Source organism: Chrysemys picta, chromosome 6, assembly GCF_011386835.1.
Source record: "Chrysemys picta bellii isolate R12L10 chromosome 6, ASM1138683v2, whole genome shotgun sequence".
Taxonomy (NCBI): Eukaryota; Metazoa; Chordata; order Testudines; family Emydidae; genus Chrysemys; species Chrysemys picta.
Window position 1 is genome coordinate 12,604,543 of NC_088796.1, and position 18,406 is coordinate 12,622,948.

General features: G+C 48.3%; 1 protein-coding gene across 2 annotated transcripts in view; it reads right to left on the reverse strand.

The window, feature by feature from the left end:
* The window catches only part of PSTPIP2 (proline-serine-threonine phosphatase interacting protein 2), a 55,348-nt gene that overhangs the window by 32,834 nt on the left and 4,108 nt on the right, over window positions 1-18,406 (reverse strand). The window contains exon 1 of one of the 2 annotated variants that reach the window (XM_065598694.1): window positions 16,759-17,049. The exons of the other annotated variant lie outside the window; for it this stretch is intronic. Within the exon in view, the coding sequence (XP_065454766.1) occupies window positions 16,759-17,034 (276 nt within the window). The 5' untranslated portion in view covers window positions 17,035-17,049. Of the gene's footprint in view, window positions 1-16,758; window positions 17,050-18,406 lie in introns of those variants that run through there. 2 annotated transcript variants of the gene reach the window in all.

The window sequence follows — 18,406 nt, forward strand, 5'->3', positions numbered from 1 at the left end:
GACTCATAGACACTATAGCCCCCGATCCTTTTCAGCAGAACTGCCAACTAGCCAGTTATTCCTCATTTGTCGCTGTGCATTTGATTTTTCCTTCCTATGTTAGTACTTCTCATTTATCTTTATTAAATTTCATCTTGTTGATTTCAGACCAATTCTCTAATTTGTTGAGGTCATTTTGAATTCCAATCCTGTCCCCCAAAGTGCGTGAAACTCCTCTCAGCTGGGTGTCATCCGCAAATATTACAAGCGTACTCTCCACTCCATTATCCAAGTTGTTAATGAAAATATTGAATGGTACTGGACACAGGACAGACCCACTAGATACATACAACCCATCACAACGATCCAGATCAACATGCCCACAATTAGTTCTCAAGAAAGGCCCTGTGTGCCCACAAACACAAATCCATACACCTTCCCTTTTCATCTTGAGAGGCTGTTTGTGCTAGCGGTTAGCCCAAGGGGTCTCAAAGGTTATAACAGATACTCGATTTGAGATACAGAACTTAAAGGCCCTGCATCAGGAGCCATTATTGCCACTACACACTAATAAAACATCACAATTGATGGTTTCATGCAAGACCTGGATGAGTTTGGGTTCTAATCAAAGGTTAGTGAAGCCAAATTCCTCCTGATGTCTTGGGATGGACTCAGGCATGTACGGGACATGCTGTGTGTGCTGACCAAAACTTAAGGCTGGAAACACTTTCACTGGCACATCATAAGGTCTATGCTACATACTGAAGGCAATTGGAATGCCGTGACAATTGAGATGGTAAGCTCCTGTAAGAAGATTGCAGGATATGACCAGCATACCCTGATTACACTGCCACTGGGGACAGTCAGATAAAAGTCCGGTTACGCTGGGGTAAATCCAGAGTAACTGTCAGCTTCCAGTGGCGTTATTCAGCTAACGCTATGATACTGCTGCTACTGGCCTCGTTAATGCCAGCGAGCTCAGGAATCCTCATCATCTGCATCCGAGCTCCATTTGCCTCTCCTGTTCGGGGATCTGGGCAATCGCTTTTCAGAGCCCCATGGGTTGAGCTCTCCTGTTGTGTAAAATCTCCTCTGCAGAGAAGGATTTGCTACGGCAAGATTTTTAAATCAATTGGTCAATAACCAAAGGACTTTCCACGGAGAAGATGTACTTATTAACAAGAACACAGCCACACAGGAGTAGCACTGCCAGCTTTTTAACCATACCAACACAGAATTCTAAGCACCAAACTCAATGACCACCAAAGGCTGGCTGCCAGAAAAGGACATGCGTTAGAAAACCATCTAGACAGGCTTTCACTGCGACAATGTGCTCAGAAGCAGTTTGAAGAACATGGAAACATTACTATCTGTGGTTGGCTGCTTAGCAGCGGCAATCCTTAGCCACAGGGAGATTATAGAGAGATATTTCCTGTCATTTTTGACTTGTATACAAAAAGGGTTGTTGTTTTTTTTAAATATTTCCTTATGAACTTGCTAAGAAGCTCAATGAGGATGCAGCTTTGCTGAGTGCCTGTGGAAGTCTAGCGGTTGCCTACAGTCTGTATAATAGTTACCTGCAGAGGCAGCGTGTCAGCCTCTGGTGTATTCATCTTCAAGTATCCTGCTAGGTAAGAGAGAGGGTATGCAGAGTATGGCCAGGCACATTCTGATTACAGACCAGTGATGGACTCGGATAAAAATCTGGCCTCAGTTTACATCCATGTCAACCCCCAGCAACGGTTGACTCCCAAGTCGCTCAGGGTTTACACTGATGTAACTAACTAGGGACGGCAACCCAGGGTGGGTACCTGATTCAGAGATGTGAGAACCAGGGAAGCAGGAGTGGGGTTGGGATGTCATAAAAACATTCCTCACCTCCCACGCCCCAGTACACACTTCATGTAAAGACGCTACTTTACAAGGGCAGGCTACATTTTTTAAAAACATCCAACAAAAGAGAAGCCTGTATTACACAAACAAAGATTCTTCTTTAAAAGTTGCTGTGCTGCTAGAATTCCAGGGAAATAAGATACATTCAAAAACTGCAGCTGCCCAGAACTTGCCTTGTGCCAAAAACATCTCTGATTCACATGCAAGCGTCATTGCAGGCCTGTGTGACAGCGGCCAGCCCCACTAGTGAGTGCTTCCTATTTCATGATGACCTGGCATCTGCGTAAGCCGTTTCTGTTTAAGTCACATCCCTTATGGTAGGAGGAAGAAAAGTAAAACCAGTCACTGCTTCCCGGCAGGGCCGGCTTTAGGAAGTGCGGGGCCCGATACGAACAGTTTCGACGGGGCTCCGGCAGGGATGACTAAAAAAAAAAAAAAAAAAAACACATAAAAAAAACACGTGGGGCTTGTAGTCACCGGGCGGCGCTCCTAGTCTTCGGCGGTGGGTCCTTCACTCACTCCGGGTCTTCGGCGGCACTGAAGGACCTGCTGCCAAAGTGCTGCCGAAGACCCGGAGCGAATGAAGGACCCGCCGCTGAAGTGCCGCCGAAGACTCGGAGTGCCACCGGCTGAGTAAAAATTAAAAAGGAGCCTCTAGCCAGGGAAGGGATTCTCGGCCACTTGCCCCCACCCCGGCAGCCCTGCCACTGGGTGCGGGGCCCTCTTAGGCGCGGGGCCCGATTCGGGGGAATTGGTGGAATTGGCCTAAAGCCGGTCCTGCTTCCCGGACTGGAAGACAGCACGCCTGAAGCGTGGTCCTATTGTAACATACTAGGTCAGGGGTGGCCAACCTGAGCCTGAGAAGGAGCCAGAATTTACCAATGTACATTGCCAAAGAACCGCAGTAGTACATCAGCAGCCCCCCATCAGCCTCCCCCCTGTTCCCAGCACCTCCCACCCATACATCAGCAGCCCCCCCATCAGCTCCCCCTCACCCGCTCCCAGTGCCTCCCGCCCACCGGCAGCCCCGCCAATCAGCACCTTCCCCTCCCCCCTTCAGCTGTATTGTGGCATGCAGGAGGCTCTGGGGGGGAGAGCGAGGGCATGGCAGGCTCGGGGAGGGGGCAGGAAGGGGTGGAGTGGGGGCAGGGCCTGTGGCAGAGCCAGGGGTTGAGCAGTGAGCACCGCCCAGCACATTGGAAAGTTGGCGCCTGTAGCTCCAGCCCCGGAGTCGGTGCCTATACAAGGAGCCACATAGTAACTTCTGAAGAGTCGCACGTGGCTCCGGAGCCACAGGTTGGCCACCCCTGTACTAGGTTTATGAGGGATGGCTAGCCCTCCAGTGGCTGGCTAGCCCACAATGAGGGTATGGGACCTGCTATAGAGGAGTTCTCAAATAGTAGAGGTTGGGGGAGGGTATAGCTGAAAGGATCCCAGTTCCAGGCCCAGGTGTTCAGCAAGTTACACAGAAATTGTGTTTCTCTGTAGAGCATGAGCTCATTCAGTGCTGAACTTGTTTGCACTTAAATAAGGTTAAGTCATCTCTGGCTTTGCAGATAGAGGTTTTGCGAGTTTGTGCTCGGTGCAGAGTTCACTGAAAGCAATATGGGTTCCACTAGTGGGGCCAGAACGCAGTGGAGCTAGAATTTCTAACCCACTGGAAACATAACAGTCCACTATTTTTAAGGACTGCAATATCTTCCTTGAGGCTGGGACACAGATGGTCTCCAGAACTCTCCTTTGAGTGACTGGAGTCGCAATGGAGGGGTGGTGTATTTGAAAACTATGTTGGAATTGTAGGCTGTCACCTTAATTAGTAAGGGGTTTACCGGTCCTGCTTCCCAGTGACGGGGGCTCTGTAGGAAAGCACACAATCAAAGGCAGTCTGGAAATAGCTAGCCTAAAACAGTGGGGTGAGCTGTGTCTCTCTGCCTTGGGGAGTAGCCTGCTTTGTCTCTCTCTGGTTTTGGTTATGGTCTGTTTTTGATCTGGATTCTCAAACAGTGTTATGTTGCAACCTTCCAGCAAGAGTGATTTATGTTTTTATCGGACTTCTCTGCACGTATGCCAGAAACAGAACAGTAAGCACCTATCACCAGCTCCACTCAGCAGTGCACGTTACAGAGACATGACACTAAAATAAGAAATGGGAAGGTCCCCCAGTCAGGCCTGGTTTCTGTCTCTCCAGCACTGTTCAGCTCAGGACTGCAGGATTTTTGCCACAGCAGGTTATGTACATTAGATATCTGAGTGTTCGCTACTGGCAGAAGTAGGAACAGAACCTAGGTCTTCTGGTTCTCAGCCCAGTGCCCTGTCCACTGAATCCCTTATATGGGGCAGAGAGCCTCAGAATTCCCCTTCTCACAAGCTGAATACAGAGATCTGCGGAAGCAAAGTCAGATGAATAATGTATGTCATTTCAAAGAGGATTTGACACAATGGCTAGAAATATTTTCCTCTGAGCTCCTGAATGGTTCGTTATGACACATTCCCACCCCTCCCCCTAATCACCACCAACTCCGTACTCTGTTCTGTATGTTGTAAAAATATAATAGAGCCATTTAGAGGGATTAAAACACCCTGGGTATTAGAACGAGAGGCAAGGCAGTAGCGGCACTCAGATGCAGACTAGGTTAGCGCGAGGGGTCCGAATTCAGATGCAGACTGGAGTCAAGTCTCCTGAGCTCTTTTGCAGGATAGTTTGGCTGCTTCTGAACCAAAACCAACAAAAAAAAGCTCTGTCTGGTTTTGTATCCAACCCAGAATCAAAGCTGTATGGTCAGGCTCAGATCCAGGAATCCGACCCCTCTGAAAAGTCAAAGGGGATCAAAGTCAAGAAGAGTCACGTACCAGAAACAGAAGAGTGGGTGAAAAGAGGGGCACATAAAATGAAGCAAGGCAGAGAGTAGGGACTCCACACTTCACTGCCAGAAGCTGGGAGTGGACAACAGGGGATGGATCACTCAATGGTTGCTTGTTGTTATAAACTCATCGTCTAAGAGACCATCGTGATCACCTAGTCTGATCTCCTGCACATCGCAGGCCACAGAACCTCACCCCCTCCTGTAATAGACCCCTAACCTCTGGCGGAGTTACTGACGTCCTCAAATCATGCTTTAAAGACCAAGTTACAAGAATTCATCATGTACACTAGTTTAAACCTACAAATGACCCATGCTGCAGAAGAAGGCGAACCCCCCCCCCCCCGGGTCTCTGCCAATCTTAACCAGGGGGGAAATTCCTTCCTGATCCCAAATATGGTGATCAGTTAGACCCCGAGCATGTGGGCAAGACCCACCACTACCTGAAATAATTCTCTGTAGTAACTCAGAGCCCTCTCCATCTAGTGTCCTGTCTCCCACGGTTGGGGATTTTTGCTACTGGCAGCCGCCGATGGACCAGATGCCATTGTAGGCAATCTCATCGTACCATCTCCTCTGAAGCATCTGGTGTTGGCCACGGTCGGAAGACAGGATACTGGGCTAGATGACGATTGGTCTGACCCAGTATGGCCCGTTCTTATGGTCACTCATGATTATTTTAAAGGTGACATGCAAAGGGTGCCTCGGTCTTGTTTTTTTACCTCCTTATTTATGATTTTTATTATTTTTATTGCAATAATCCCACTGTGCTAGGTGCGGTACAAACACAGAACAAAAAGATGGTCCCTGCCCCAATGTAAGTATAAGGCTTTGCCAGTATAGCCTTAAATGTGAATTTAAACCAGCATAGTTAAACTGGACACTCCTGTTCCATTATAAGAGTAGGGTTGTTTCCATTTGATCTGAAGTTAGTTATGAACCAGTTTAAATTAAACCAAAGCCAACCACTCAACTGAACTAAGAGAGGCCCCAGCGGGATTTGCATTGATTTAACTATTTTAACTTAACCAGTGCAGGTCTGCACATAGACAACCCCTAAGACAAGAGAGAGAGATGCGGAGCACAAGGAAACCATGAGACAAAGCTGACAGGTCGTGGTTTCAGCCCACCTGCTGCCTAACAATGTAAACTTTAAAAGCAGCTTGGCCTATGTTTCGTTTTTTCCTATTAACTCATGACAGCCATTCTTGTAATTACTGTGGGATCAATGACTGATTCCTGTACAAATGTTGCTTTTTTTTAAAAATTAATACAGTGCTGATATGACTCAAAAAAACCCAGTCAAGTTTTGGAAGGTGTCACAGCAGAGGAGAGTTTCAAGGAGGAACAGGAAGACGGAAGAGGAGGTGGATTTGTGGATGAAGGGGGCTATCAATAAATGAAGGAACCCTGAACAGCTTTTTGTTGTTTGGGGGGGGGGGGCTCCTGGGGGGGGGAGGTCGCACAGGAGAATTTTTTGGTTATTTGTAAACTTTACAACTATCAGGGAAGTCAAGTCTGGTCTTCCCTAGTTCTACTAAAGGACCTCTGGGGCTCTCAGAGATAAGTACTGGGAGCTCTGGCACCTTAAGAAGGGGCAGAGGTGGTACATCTTTAACAATGATGTTCTTTCTCCCTTGTGTTTATTATGCACTGGAATTTAATGAAAATCAGTTTTAAAAAGCATGACTATAAATCCCTTCCACCTTCAATAATTCAACTCAAGGTGAAACCCTACCCCATTCAAGCCAATGGGTCATTTGTCATCGAGTTCAATAGAGCCAGGATTTCACCCTCGGCCCCTTGGTTTGAAACAATTTTACTAGTTTCCCAGCAGTAAGTCTTCCAGGGCAGATAAGACCTGAATTCCTAAGTAAACTAACAAGCACGTGATGGGAAATGTTTTTTTTCACAAAATCTTGTATAATCTATATAGGGAGTCTTAATATAGCACAAGTTCAGTTCTCACCTCTCAACCACCTTCCTCGCTCTCTGCTAGAGCTGTTAACAGAAACCCAGAAATGCTTTACAGTGTTATCCACCGAAACGCTAAACAAACAATTTCAAGTTGACAAAGCAGCAGCTGATGTTTCCAGATTCTGCAAAAGATGCACAGGATTCCAAACAAATGGAAACTAACATTTCAGCCAGTTTAAAACACACACACACACACACACACACACACACACACACACACACACACACACACACAAAGGGCTCCAAGCAGCAAGGAGCCATTTACCAATATGACTGGAGGGCACCTAGCATCCAGATCTGCTATATTCCACGTGTACAGAGCTGTTTGGAAAGTTAGACTCCTAAGGGCACGCAATCGATCTGTTGGGGATCGACTTATCGCGTCTAGTGAAGACGCGATAAAAATCAATCCCTGATCGCTCTGCCGTCGACTCCGGAAATCCACCGCAGCAAGAGGCAGAAGCGGAGTCGACGGCGGCGCAGCCGCGGTCGACTCGCCACCGTCCTCACAGCCAGGTAAGTCGACCTAAAATACGCAACTTCAGCTATGCTATTCACGTAGCTGAAGTTGCGTATCTTAGGTCGACTCTCCCCTCCCCCCGTAGTGTAGACCTAGCCTAAGTCACTTATGCACATTTGAAAACATCTCCTTCTAAAGCATTTTTCCATACATGCAAAGCAAGAGGACGAAAACCCGGCTTTCAAGGTTCAGGATTGCATTCCAATATGTCCTCCTTTGTCTGTTTTATAGCAATTTAATCATTGTTCTTATTGCTGGTTTGATCTACAGGCACCCAAGACAATAATTAATGTCCAGTTAGGAGCCAAGGGTTTTGCCTGCCAAATTACCTGAAATAGTCAGGGTGTGGGGGAGAGAAACTGGTGTGGGAAGAAGCAGGCACAGCAATTCAGGAAGTGATAAAAAAATAAATAAAAGAACAGGCCTAACAATATGAGATGAAAATGACAAGTTGCAAAAACTTTGCTTGCTCAACTGGCAACAATTGCTTCAGGAAAGGCCCACAGGAAATAGAAGGATGGGGAAAAAATTGTCTTCAGCAGGTTTCTTTTCCATTTATGTTCCATTTGTAGAGGCAGCTTTACATTAATAACTGATCTTTTGCTTCTGGACTTGGAGTGACACTCCGTGAAGAGCATAACTAAGAATTTCTGACACAGCTTATGTCTACAATTCCTGTGGGGATTATGGCACTTTAGAGACAAAAGACCACTCTGCCCTATAAAGTTTACAAGCTAAGTTTAGACCTAACAGGTCAAGTGATAAACAAGGTGGGAGTGAAGGGTAATGAAAATAACATCATGTGGTTTTTGCAACAATCCCCTCCACAAGTCCACCAGCAAGGAGCAAGCCTGAGACATTCACCCTCAAAGCACAGGCCTCTACCACTGGACCTAAAGGAGTGCCTTCTTTAGCTGGTAGCAGTAGTAGACTCTTATCCTCTATAAGTTAGCCACAAGAGGGGCACATCACATGCACCTAACCAGCATCTTTCAAGTTGGTTTATTATTCATGCATCTTGAAGGAGCTGCACTCTTAAAATGTTTGCTTATAAGCTACAGTGACAATACTTGGAGAAAAGTTGTGAGAACAAAGGTGAAGAAAAAAGCATGAAGAACAAAGGGGAAGAGAAGAAAAGCATATGGACAGGTGAGCAAGTGAATGAGACTGGAAACAGGATGGGACTGTGAGGCCAGGTAACAAGGGATGGTTGCAGGATCTGAACTGTGTTTACTAGTAAATTTATAGTATCCACCTAATCTGACACCTCTAGCTGCTATTTTTCAGATGAAAACAATACATAAATGACTTACTATGGCAGCTCTTTGAATTCTAATGTCACGCCAGAGTATCAGTGCAGACAGACAGATGGGGATACAAAATAAGCAGTTCAGATCAAAATCAAATGGAAGTTGGTTAGCTTGGTTAACAAGGTACAGTGACTTTGAAGGACTCACTGTCCTTCTGTTCTTTATCAGTGAAGCATCATAACATTTTCTTCCTTTACCACAATGGTAATAGGGACTTCTTGAATAAATCAACCAGAAGGTCCTAGCTGAGTACAGCTGGAAATTGGTGAACACCTGTGACATCAAGCAGGCCCCACCAGCCAATCCGAATGTGGCTTTGGACAGTCAGCATCCACAACTGTACCTGCGGTCATTCAGTGGTGATGGTTCAGACTGGTCTGAACTAAGAAACTCTGTAATCATCATTTACCATCAATGCAACTCCAGTAGGAACAGGACTCAGACTTTGGTTTTGTTATTTTTAGCCAATGTGTTGCCTACGCCCAGTTAACCCTTTCCAACCTACCAGCCATGATGCTGGTCTACCCTACAGAGTCCACCCTTGCTAACACCGGTGGAGAAGTATAGCTACCAAGTTTCCCAGTGCAGACACAGCCTGACAGAGAAGTTCTTACTCTCCCATGGTATCATCCTCATCGCTCACACAACGATGGTCAGTAGGCTTAGTGGAGAAAAGCTCTTCTTCCTCTTGCTTTTTTCAGTAAACGAAGAGGAAAAAATGAAAGGAGGAAGTTAGAGCTCTATCGCTGCATGCAACAGCTAGCACAGCAATGATACACAGCTACCCTGCTGAAGCCAAGTCGGGAGAACCTAAAACCAAATCCCTTTTTAAACTTACTTTGTTGGCTTCTCCTTCCATCACTCATTCCCCTCCCCCACCCATCTGCGCCCCCACCAAGCAGTCCTGGCCAATCAACAGTCGTTAGTACTTAGATCATAAGCTCTTTGGGGCACAGACTGTCTTTTCACCCTGTGAGCCTAGCACAAAGGGGCCCTGATCCTTGAATGACGCTTCTAGGTACAACCACAACACAAATCCAAATAAATAATAATGCACTGTAACCCTTTAATCCTCAGCTCAACCCTGTCATCTTTACTACGCTGAGAGTTTTGCCAAATGAAAAACTGCAAATTAGGGGGATACATGTTGGGGAAATGAGGAGATTTTATATATATATGGTGGACATCTGCAGTCATTAGGGGGTACTGAATGCAATTTATAACCAGCTATCACAAATCATTGGATATTAATTACCAAATGATCCTTTGGCAATCTACTGGGGCTTCCCACCAGAAATGGTCACACACAAGGAAATGAGGAATTAATCTCTTATCTGCTAATAGCTGATAAGCTTCTGATAGCCTCCGGCTGGAAAAAGAAAAATAGTCCAACTCTAGAGGAATGGTTCAAACAAAGGTGACTGACACTGAAAAATTAATGCACCAATTACGTACCCTGCCAAACAGACAGATATTTGGTTACTATTTATTCAATACTCAAGCCACATACATCCACCAGCAAAAAACCCCAGCACACCCGTCTGATTAGTTTGAATATTAACAGTTGAGAGATGTGCCTGGCTTGTTAAATACGTCATCAGAGATTTCACTCAATTTAATCAAATCACTAGAAATGACACATTCTGGGAAGTGTAAAGATACTCACTCTGTAGCATGCTAACACCCTGTCAAATAAAGAGATCCAGGGCCGCTCAGAGGGGGGGGACAAGTGGGGCAATTTGCCCCAGGCCCTGGACCCCGCTGAGAATCCCCTTCCTCACCCGGCGGCGCTCTGAGTCTGCGGTAGTGGCATTTCAGCGGCGGGGGACCCTTCAGTCGCTCTGGGTCTTCAGCGGCGGGTCCTTCAGTGCTGCCGAAGACGCGGAGCAATTGAAGGGCCCCCCGCCGCCGAAATGCCGCCGCCGCAGACTCGGAGCGCCGCCTGGTGAGTACAAGCTCCCCCGCTTTGCCCCGGGCCCCCTGAATCCTCTGGGCAGCCCTGAAGAGATCCAGTGATTATAGTCCTGTATAATGTTTCTCTAAACAAAAGCTCACTGTTGTAATGATTACTGTATTGGCTCTGATATTTACATGGCTAGGACACACCTGTGAAAACTTCCTAAATATAGAAATAGTTAAAAAGCCAAACCAAACCCAAAAACATCAACAACCCCCCCTCCATCTCCCCCCGCATATTAGACTGTAAGCATCCTGGGGTAGAATCCATCTCTTCCAGCCTGTTCGTAAAGTGCCATAAATAGCAAGGTTAAGAATCTAGCTGCATGTCCATTACAAGCCTTGACATTCAGATGTTCAGAACCCACAATAAAACTTCCCACCAGGCTGAAAGGGGTCAGCAATATACTGGAACATTTTGAAAAAGGAGGGGGATGAGGAGGGTGGAATGGACTAATAATCACAAGTACTAATGCGAATCAAATCAGGGCCCGATCCTGTCTACACATATGACTGAGGGCCGGTCTACACTGAAAACTGACATCGGCAAAGCTGCGTCTCTCAACGGTGTGAAAAATCCACACCCCTGAGAGTTCTAGCGATGCCAGGGGTGACCAACCTGTGGCTCTTCAGAAGTTAATGTGCGGCTCCTTGCATAGGCACCGACTCTGGGGCTGGAGCTAAGGGCGCCAACTTTCTAATATGCCGGGGGGGGGGGGGGGAGGTGCTCACTGCTCAACCCCTGGCTCTGCCACAGGCCCTGCCCCCACTCCACCCCTTCCCGCCCCTTCTCCTGAGCCTGCACTTCCCTCGCTCCTCTCCCTCTCCCCCCACCCCCCACCCCGAACCTCCTGCATGCCACAAAACAGCTGATCGGGGGGTGCGGGAGAGAGGGGGAGACGCTGATTGGCAGGGCTGCCGGTAGGTGAGAGGCATTGGGAGCGGGTAGGGGAGCTGATGGGGGGCTGCTGACATATTACGGTGACTCTTTGGCAATGTACATGGGTAAATTTTGGCTCCTTCTCAGGCTGGCCACCCCATAGCTATGCCAACCTAACCCCCCGTATAGACAGCACGAGGTCGATGGAAGAATTCTTCCGTCGACCTAGCTACCACCTCCCAGGGAGGTGGATTAATGACAGGAATGAGAGAACCACTCCCGTCACTACAGTGAGTGTGTACACTGAAACACTGCAGCTGTGCCGCTGTAAACGTAGCCTGAGGGTAACTTTACTCCTGTGAATATTGCCACTGAATTCCATGGTACCACCCACATGGTCTGACTAACTCACAGACGTAAGTGCTGACCGGCTCAGGCCCTGCATGATTCACAAATGAACAAGGCTCATGCGCCATAAGAGATTCTATAGTTTTTTTTATTTTGACATGTGTGGGCTAGTCGAACCTATCAAAAATTTGATGTTGAACTCCCCCCCCCCCCCCCAGGAAAATTATCTTTTTGACCAAAACGAAAACTTGCGCGCGCGCACACACACACACACACACAAAATTTCAACCAAAATTAGATGTGTGTATTTTACAAAAAAAAAAAAAAAATAGAAACAAACAGTTTTGAAATTTTGGGGGAAGGTTTTGTTTTGGTGGGGGAAGAATACTCACTTTTTATACCCCGCCCTCCATCATTCTAGTAGAAGGGCGGGGAAAAGGTGGTTTTGCCCTGCTGACAAATGAAATTTTTAATTGTTTTTTTTTTGGTTTGATTTTTGTTTGTTTGTTTTAAGTATTTGAAAATTTCAAAAAGCTTTGTTTCAAAACCTGAAAATACAAGAAATTTTCATTTAAAAAACTGACTGGAAATTTCAAATGAAATGAATTCTTTTCAGTCCTTTCAAAATATTTCACAAAATTTATTTCTCTTTCCCCCACCAGCTCCATTGATTAGGTTTATTCATTTAGGATACTTCCTAACTGAACTGCAACAGATCTTCTCCAAGAAACAAAAGATTACTCATGAGAGAGAGACACACACTCCTACAGCAGTGGTTTCCAAACCTTTTTTCTGGTGACCCATTGAAGAAAATTGTTGATGACCGTGACCCAATGGACCTGGGGATGAGGGGCTCAGGGCTGGGGCAGAGAGTTGGAGTGCAGGGGTGAGGGCTGCGGGGTGGTGCCGGGAATAAGGGGTTCATGTGAGAGGGGGCTCTGGGCTGGGGCAGGGGGTTGGGATACAGGAGGGGGTCAGGGATCTGGGCTGGTGGTGCAGGCTCTGGGGTGGGGCCAGAGATGAGGGGTTTGGGGTGCAGGAGGGGGCTCCGGATTTGTGAGGGTTCTCGGCTGGGGCAGAGGGTTGGAGTGTGGGGTTGGGGCAGGGACTTACCTCCGGCAGCTCCGGGTCAGCAGCTCAATGGAGGTGCTAAGGCAGGCTTCCCACTTGTCCTGGCACTGCAGACCGCGCTGCACCCCAGAAGCAGCCAGCAGCAGATCCGGCTCCTAGGCGGAGGTGCACAAGTGGCTCCGCGTGGCTCTCGCCCGCAGGCACCACCACCCCCCAGCTCCTATTGGCCGGGAACTGGCCAATGGGAGTGTGGAGCCAGTGCTCGGGGCAGGGGGCAGTGCATGGAGCCCTGTGGCCTCCCCACCTAGGAGCCGGACCTGCTGCTGGCTGCTTCTGGGGCGCAGCGCGGTGTCAGAACAGTTAGGGACTAGCCTGCCTTAGCTGGGCAGCACCGCCAACGGGACTTTTAACGGCCCGGTCGGCAGTGCTGACCAGAGCCACTGCAACCCAGTCCTTCCATTCCGCGACCCAGGACTGGGTCGCAACCCGCAGTTTGAAAACCACTGCCCTACAGCACTTGGCTGCTAACCACAAAACACCTGACCCCTTCTCTGAAAATGCAGGGGGAAAGGGAGAGGCCAGGTGGGGTTGCTGCTGAGAACTTATTTGGGAGGAGCTGTACCCCAGCTGGCAATATAAAACACATTGCCAAACTGGTGCTGCAGGCTCTTTCATCACTAAGGGACTCTTACTCATCCATAGGGGGAAGGAGATGGGGACAAAATTTTCAGAAGGGTCCAGCATTATTCTTATTTATTATGTGTACTGTGGTAGCACTTAAGGGCCTCAGTCTTGGACCAGGACCCCCATGTGCTAAGTACTATACAGACACAGAACAAAAAGCTACCCCCAAAAGCTGACAAACTCCCGCCACCCCATTCCTCAGGCCTGGTTTTCACTGATATTCAGCACTTGCAGCACCCTTGGTTTCCAAGTGGGATTTAGAGCACTGAGCACCTCTGAAAAAATAGGCCTTTGGCGATCTCAAGCTGGACACCCAAGACCTGAGGCCTCCCAACTAGAGCTGTGCGAATATCGGATTTTTTCTTTCAGGTTTCTTTGTAACTAAACAATTCGGAAACAAGACACGAATTCCGAAAAACATTCCAGTGTCGCCGAAGCAGCTTTGCTCTCTGGGGGAAAAAGTTTTGGCTTAAAATTTTCAGCCAGCATCAGTGGAGATGTTTTGTAAATCCTTCCTGAGACAGGGGAGGGAGAGCGAGCAGTGTGTGACCTGGGGGAGGAGGGAATTTTGGACATTCTGTTGTATTTTCCTTGGGTGTGAAGGCACGCAGCATTTTCCCTTGGCCCCCCAAAACCTCCCCCTGGGCTATATGAATACCATGAGCGCCTTCCATGCATGGATTTCCCCTTCTCCATGCAAAAGGGAGGATCGGCCCCTGCTGTGATACCCTTCCTCCTGTCACTGGAGTAGAGGACACTCCATGCTGGGGGATCTCGTAGGGTGGGGAAAGTGGCAGGGGAAGAGACATACATCATTCTCCTTTGGCCTCTGAGGGCCTTAAGATATTTCAGCCCCCAGCCTTTCCTGCACAGCCCCTCTGGGGACACAGACACACACACTATCAGCACTCCAATGGAGCCAGGAAGCAGAGGGCTGCCCAGCCAAGACCAGAGACACAGGGCCTCTGAGAAGACGGCCCTGGCTCTTCCAACTAGGTTTGGGGGAGGCAGAGAGGAGGTGACTCCATTTAGAGATTTCCTCCCACAAAGCCCCCTCCTGCAGCTTTTCAAAATGGGAGGGGAAGATCTGAGGCCCCACTTTTAACTTAAGGGCTTGTCTCCACTGCAGCGCTAGCTCAAGGTATAACTTGAGCACTGTCCCTAACCTGACCCCCATCCACACACACAAATCTCTAGCTTGGGTTAGGTGCTGCGTTAAACTTGAGGTAGCTGGCCTGTCACAGGGGTGGTGAGGAAGCTTGAGTGTTGCTGATGCTCAAGCAAATAACTCAGAAGGAATGCAGCTGCTCTGTGTGGCTAATCCAACCCATCTGGGTTATTTTGCGGTAGGCCCGCCACCGTCGCTCAAGCTAGCTAACTTGACTGTAGATGACCACAAAGTAAGTTTGAGTCAAGACATCCCCTTAGTCCACAATGACATCAGAGACAGGCAAACTGCTCAGAGGCAGGTTTTTTCAAACCTCTCCAATACTTTCCCTACACATGCACTTGATGGCTCATTCACACACACACACCCCTACACACACACCCTTTCTAAAATCCTAGAGGTAAGGAGGGCCTTGAATTTACAGTTTTCAGGAGGTTGTTTTTCTGTTCGTTTTTTAAACACACAGCCCTGGATCTCACAGACCTTCTTCCCTACAGATGAAGTTCTGTAGCACGTCTCCAAAACAGCAGAGATAAAAATGGGTGTCGTTTATGCTGAAAAGCAGAGGCGAGGCACGAACCAATGCTTATTTTCATACTTTTTTACAATATGTACCTTGTATTTGCATGCCGATTGTGCCATGCTGCGGACCGAGACAACAGACCCCTTACAACACTCAGCATTTACACCTCACATTGCAAACCACAGTAGTCACATTCAGCTAATCCAGCCAACCCCTGCACAGACTTCAGGGAGGCTGCTCTGTGCTTCTCAGTCAGGCGAACATCCTCGTGAGGTAGGGGAGGCGTCATTAGCCCCATTTTATAGCTAGGGAACGACAGCACCAAAAGGCTAAGGACGACATTTTCAGAAGTGGCCTCCGATTTTGGGTGCCTCAGTATTAGGGTGTCCAGATCCAGGCACCTGGATTTTCATAGGTGCTGCAGACCCACTGCTCTGACTGCCTTTCACTGGAGTCGTACCCACTCAGCACTTGGGCACCCAAAAATTAAGGAACTCAAAGACAGCGGAGAAATCCAGGCCCAAGTGACTTTCCTAAAGATCACACACCAATTTAGTGTAAGAACAGAGAATCAAACACAAGAGTGTCTAGTTCCTACCCTTGTGATTAGACTATGTCAAGGACCAGAAAGTCAGTTTCCATCATCTACCCTGTCCCGGCAAGATACTTCATCCACGCAGACCCCTGCACCGAGCCCAACTGACTACATCCCGTCTGCAGTGGAGAGACACTCACAGGAGCGACTGGATCTGGCTTGCGGAGCAGCTTGTAGGATCGGGGCCATAGAAGTGCTATATAACTATATATATATATAACTATATATATATATATATATATAACTATATAGCAGCTGGTCCTGCCCCTTCCACTCTCTGCCTGAGCCACACGGATAGGGGCCCAGGCAGGCACAGCAGGAGGACAGAGCCCCTCTTTCTCCCAGCAGGACAATCTGGGGGGGCATTTGACCCTGCAAGCCCCCTCTCCCCCCGGCCCCAGGGAAGTTAACAGCAGAACTCCCATTGTTTTCAGTGGGGCCAGAATGTCACCCCAAGTGCATACACAGAGGGATGGTGTCGCTCACCACAGAACTGCAGCCACTTCTGGGGTGCCACACAGCCACTGCAGGACAGCACACAACAAAAGCCACACAGACAGTAAGTGAAGAACACCTCGTCCAAGGAAAGCTGCTGCATGTGGGCTCCAAACGCCAGCGAGGACCAGCCAGCTGCAGTTACTGCCAGGCAGGCCATTTGAACCACGAACATTATTTACTTTCTGAGCCACACAAACCCTGGCGCTCCGCTCTTGCTGTGCCTCAGAGGTCTCCAAGATGACATGCATTCAAACAGCTGCCCTGGCTCCAGAGCAGAAGCCAGCCTACTCCAGCCGAGGGACGGCAGAAGGAAAGCAGGGTCAGAAAAGCTGGGACAAGCCGGGAGCTCCAGCCCAGGGAATTAAGCTGCTCCTTAGAGAGAAAAAGGCTCTTGGGAATCCAGAAAAGCCCAATTGGGGGCTGGCTTCATTCCAGCCCCTCTTTCCCCAGGCCAGCTGTTCCCCCCAACACCTCCCACCCAGCGACCCCTCTCACCCAGAAGTTCCCCTTGAACAGAGTCTCCTTCATGGTGCAGGAAGAGCTGCAGCAGAGTCCCCCAGCGCCCCAGGCTGCACAGAGACTGAGCCACTCCAGCCACACTGAAAGTCGATAACTTTTTAGTTCCTCCTCGATCCCTGGTGCCTGCCGCTGGCTCCTCTGGGTCCTAAACCCCAAAGCAAGCAACCAGCCACCCTGCTTTCTCCCCTCCTCCCTGCCAAGCCAGCGATTATCTGCATGGGATTTCAGGACTTTCCTCCTGCCTCCCTGCATTTCTGGGCTTGTTTCCTTTTTAGTAGCTCTTTTCTTGGGGAAGAAGGGCAAGGAATGGAGAGAGCCTGGGCTTTAGGAGTGAAGGGCTCAGCAAGTGCACGCCTGGCTGGATGTTTCCTCCCTAGGCTACTTAATGAGTGCAGCAGATTACAAAATCAAGGGTCAAGTCTCTGCCCCAAATCAGTGTGCCTAGCGGAGTGAGCACTGGGCTGGGGTTTAGGGGACCAGGACTCTAATCCCAGCTCTGCTGCAGGACGGCAGGGTGACCTCAGGCAAGTGACTCTCTGTGCCTCAGTTTCCCCTTCTAAAAATGGAGATAATTAATGATACTGACCTCCTTTGTAAAGTGCTCTGAGAGCTACTGATGAACATAGCTGTAAGAGCTAGGCAGTATGATTAATAATAATCCTATGTTAAATTGCTAATGCATGTACAACCCTTTGCAGCGGTAAAGCATTATGAGGCAAAGAACATGGTCAAGAATGATGTGGGGGCCAGATGTTTGAATTGCTCAGTGCCCATGACTGGTTCTGGATGGGCCTTAGCCTTTCCAAGTTAATGATCTGTAACACACACAGCTATTTGCAGGGCTGAATCAAGGGGTGAGGGTGAGGAGTAACTCAAGGGCAGAATGTTAATACCCAGAGAAAGAGGGGGAAACACCACCAGTAATCACTGCCCACTGGTAACCACCATCAAATAAATAATATATGGAGATATACCTGCCTCATAGAGCTAGAATGAACCAAAGGTTATGGAGTCCAGTCTGCTGCCTTCACTAGCAGGACCAAGTACTGTCCCTAAGAGATCTTTTTTTTTTTCCCCTGATCCCTAAATGGCCCCCTCAAGGATAGAACTTATGAGGCTGGATTTAGCAGGCCAATACTCAAACCACTGAGCTATCCCTCCCCCCTAGGGGGCATAGTTTCATTACATGTTTGCCAACAGGCAGAGGACACCATTAGTTCAGTGTAACTGGCTGTACAGCATTCCCACAAGGTGTGTGTGAATTTCTCCTCTGATTAGATCATTAATGGATTCCAAGGCAGGAGGGTTCATTGTGATCATCTAGTCTGACCTCCAGTAGACCGGAAACCTCGCCCTAGGATTGCTCATCGCCTCAGAAAATCAGACTCTTTAATGATGTCTCAAGTTGGACACCCAAAATTAGTGCCCACTTTTGAGCCTAAGGGAGGACAGACCCCCTCTCAGTAGGACAATCTATGGGGGACCTTTGACCCTAGTGTCACACAGTGAGCGAGGAGCATTGCCAGGATGAGAACCCAAGCTTTATCCTACTAATTGCTAGACAGTGCTGCTTTCCCTGTATGCATCTGATTATTTTCCATAGAGCCAACGCCTTGCTTTAGTA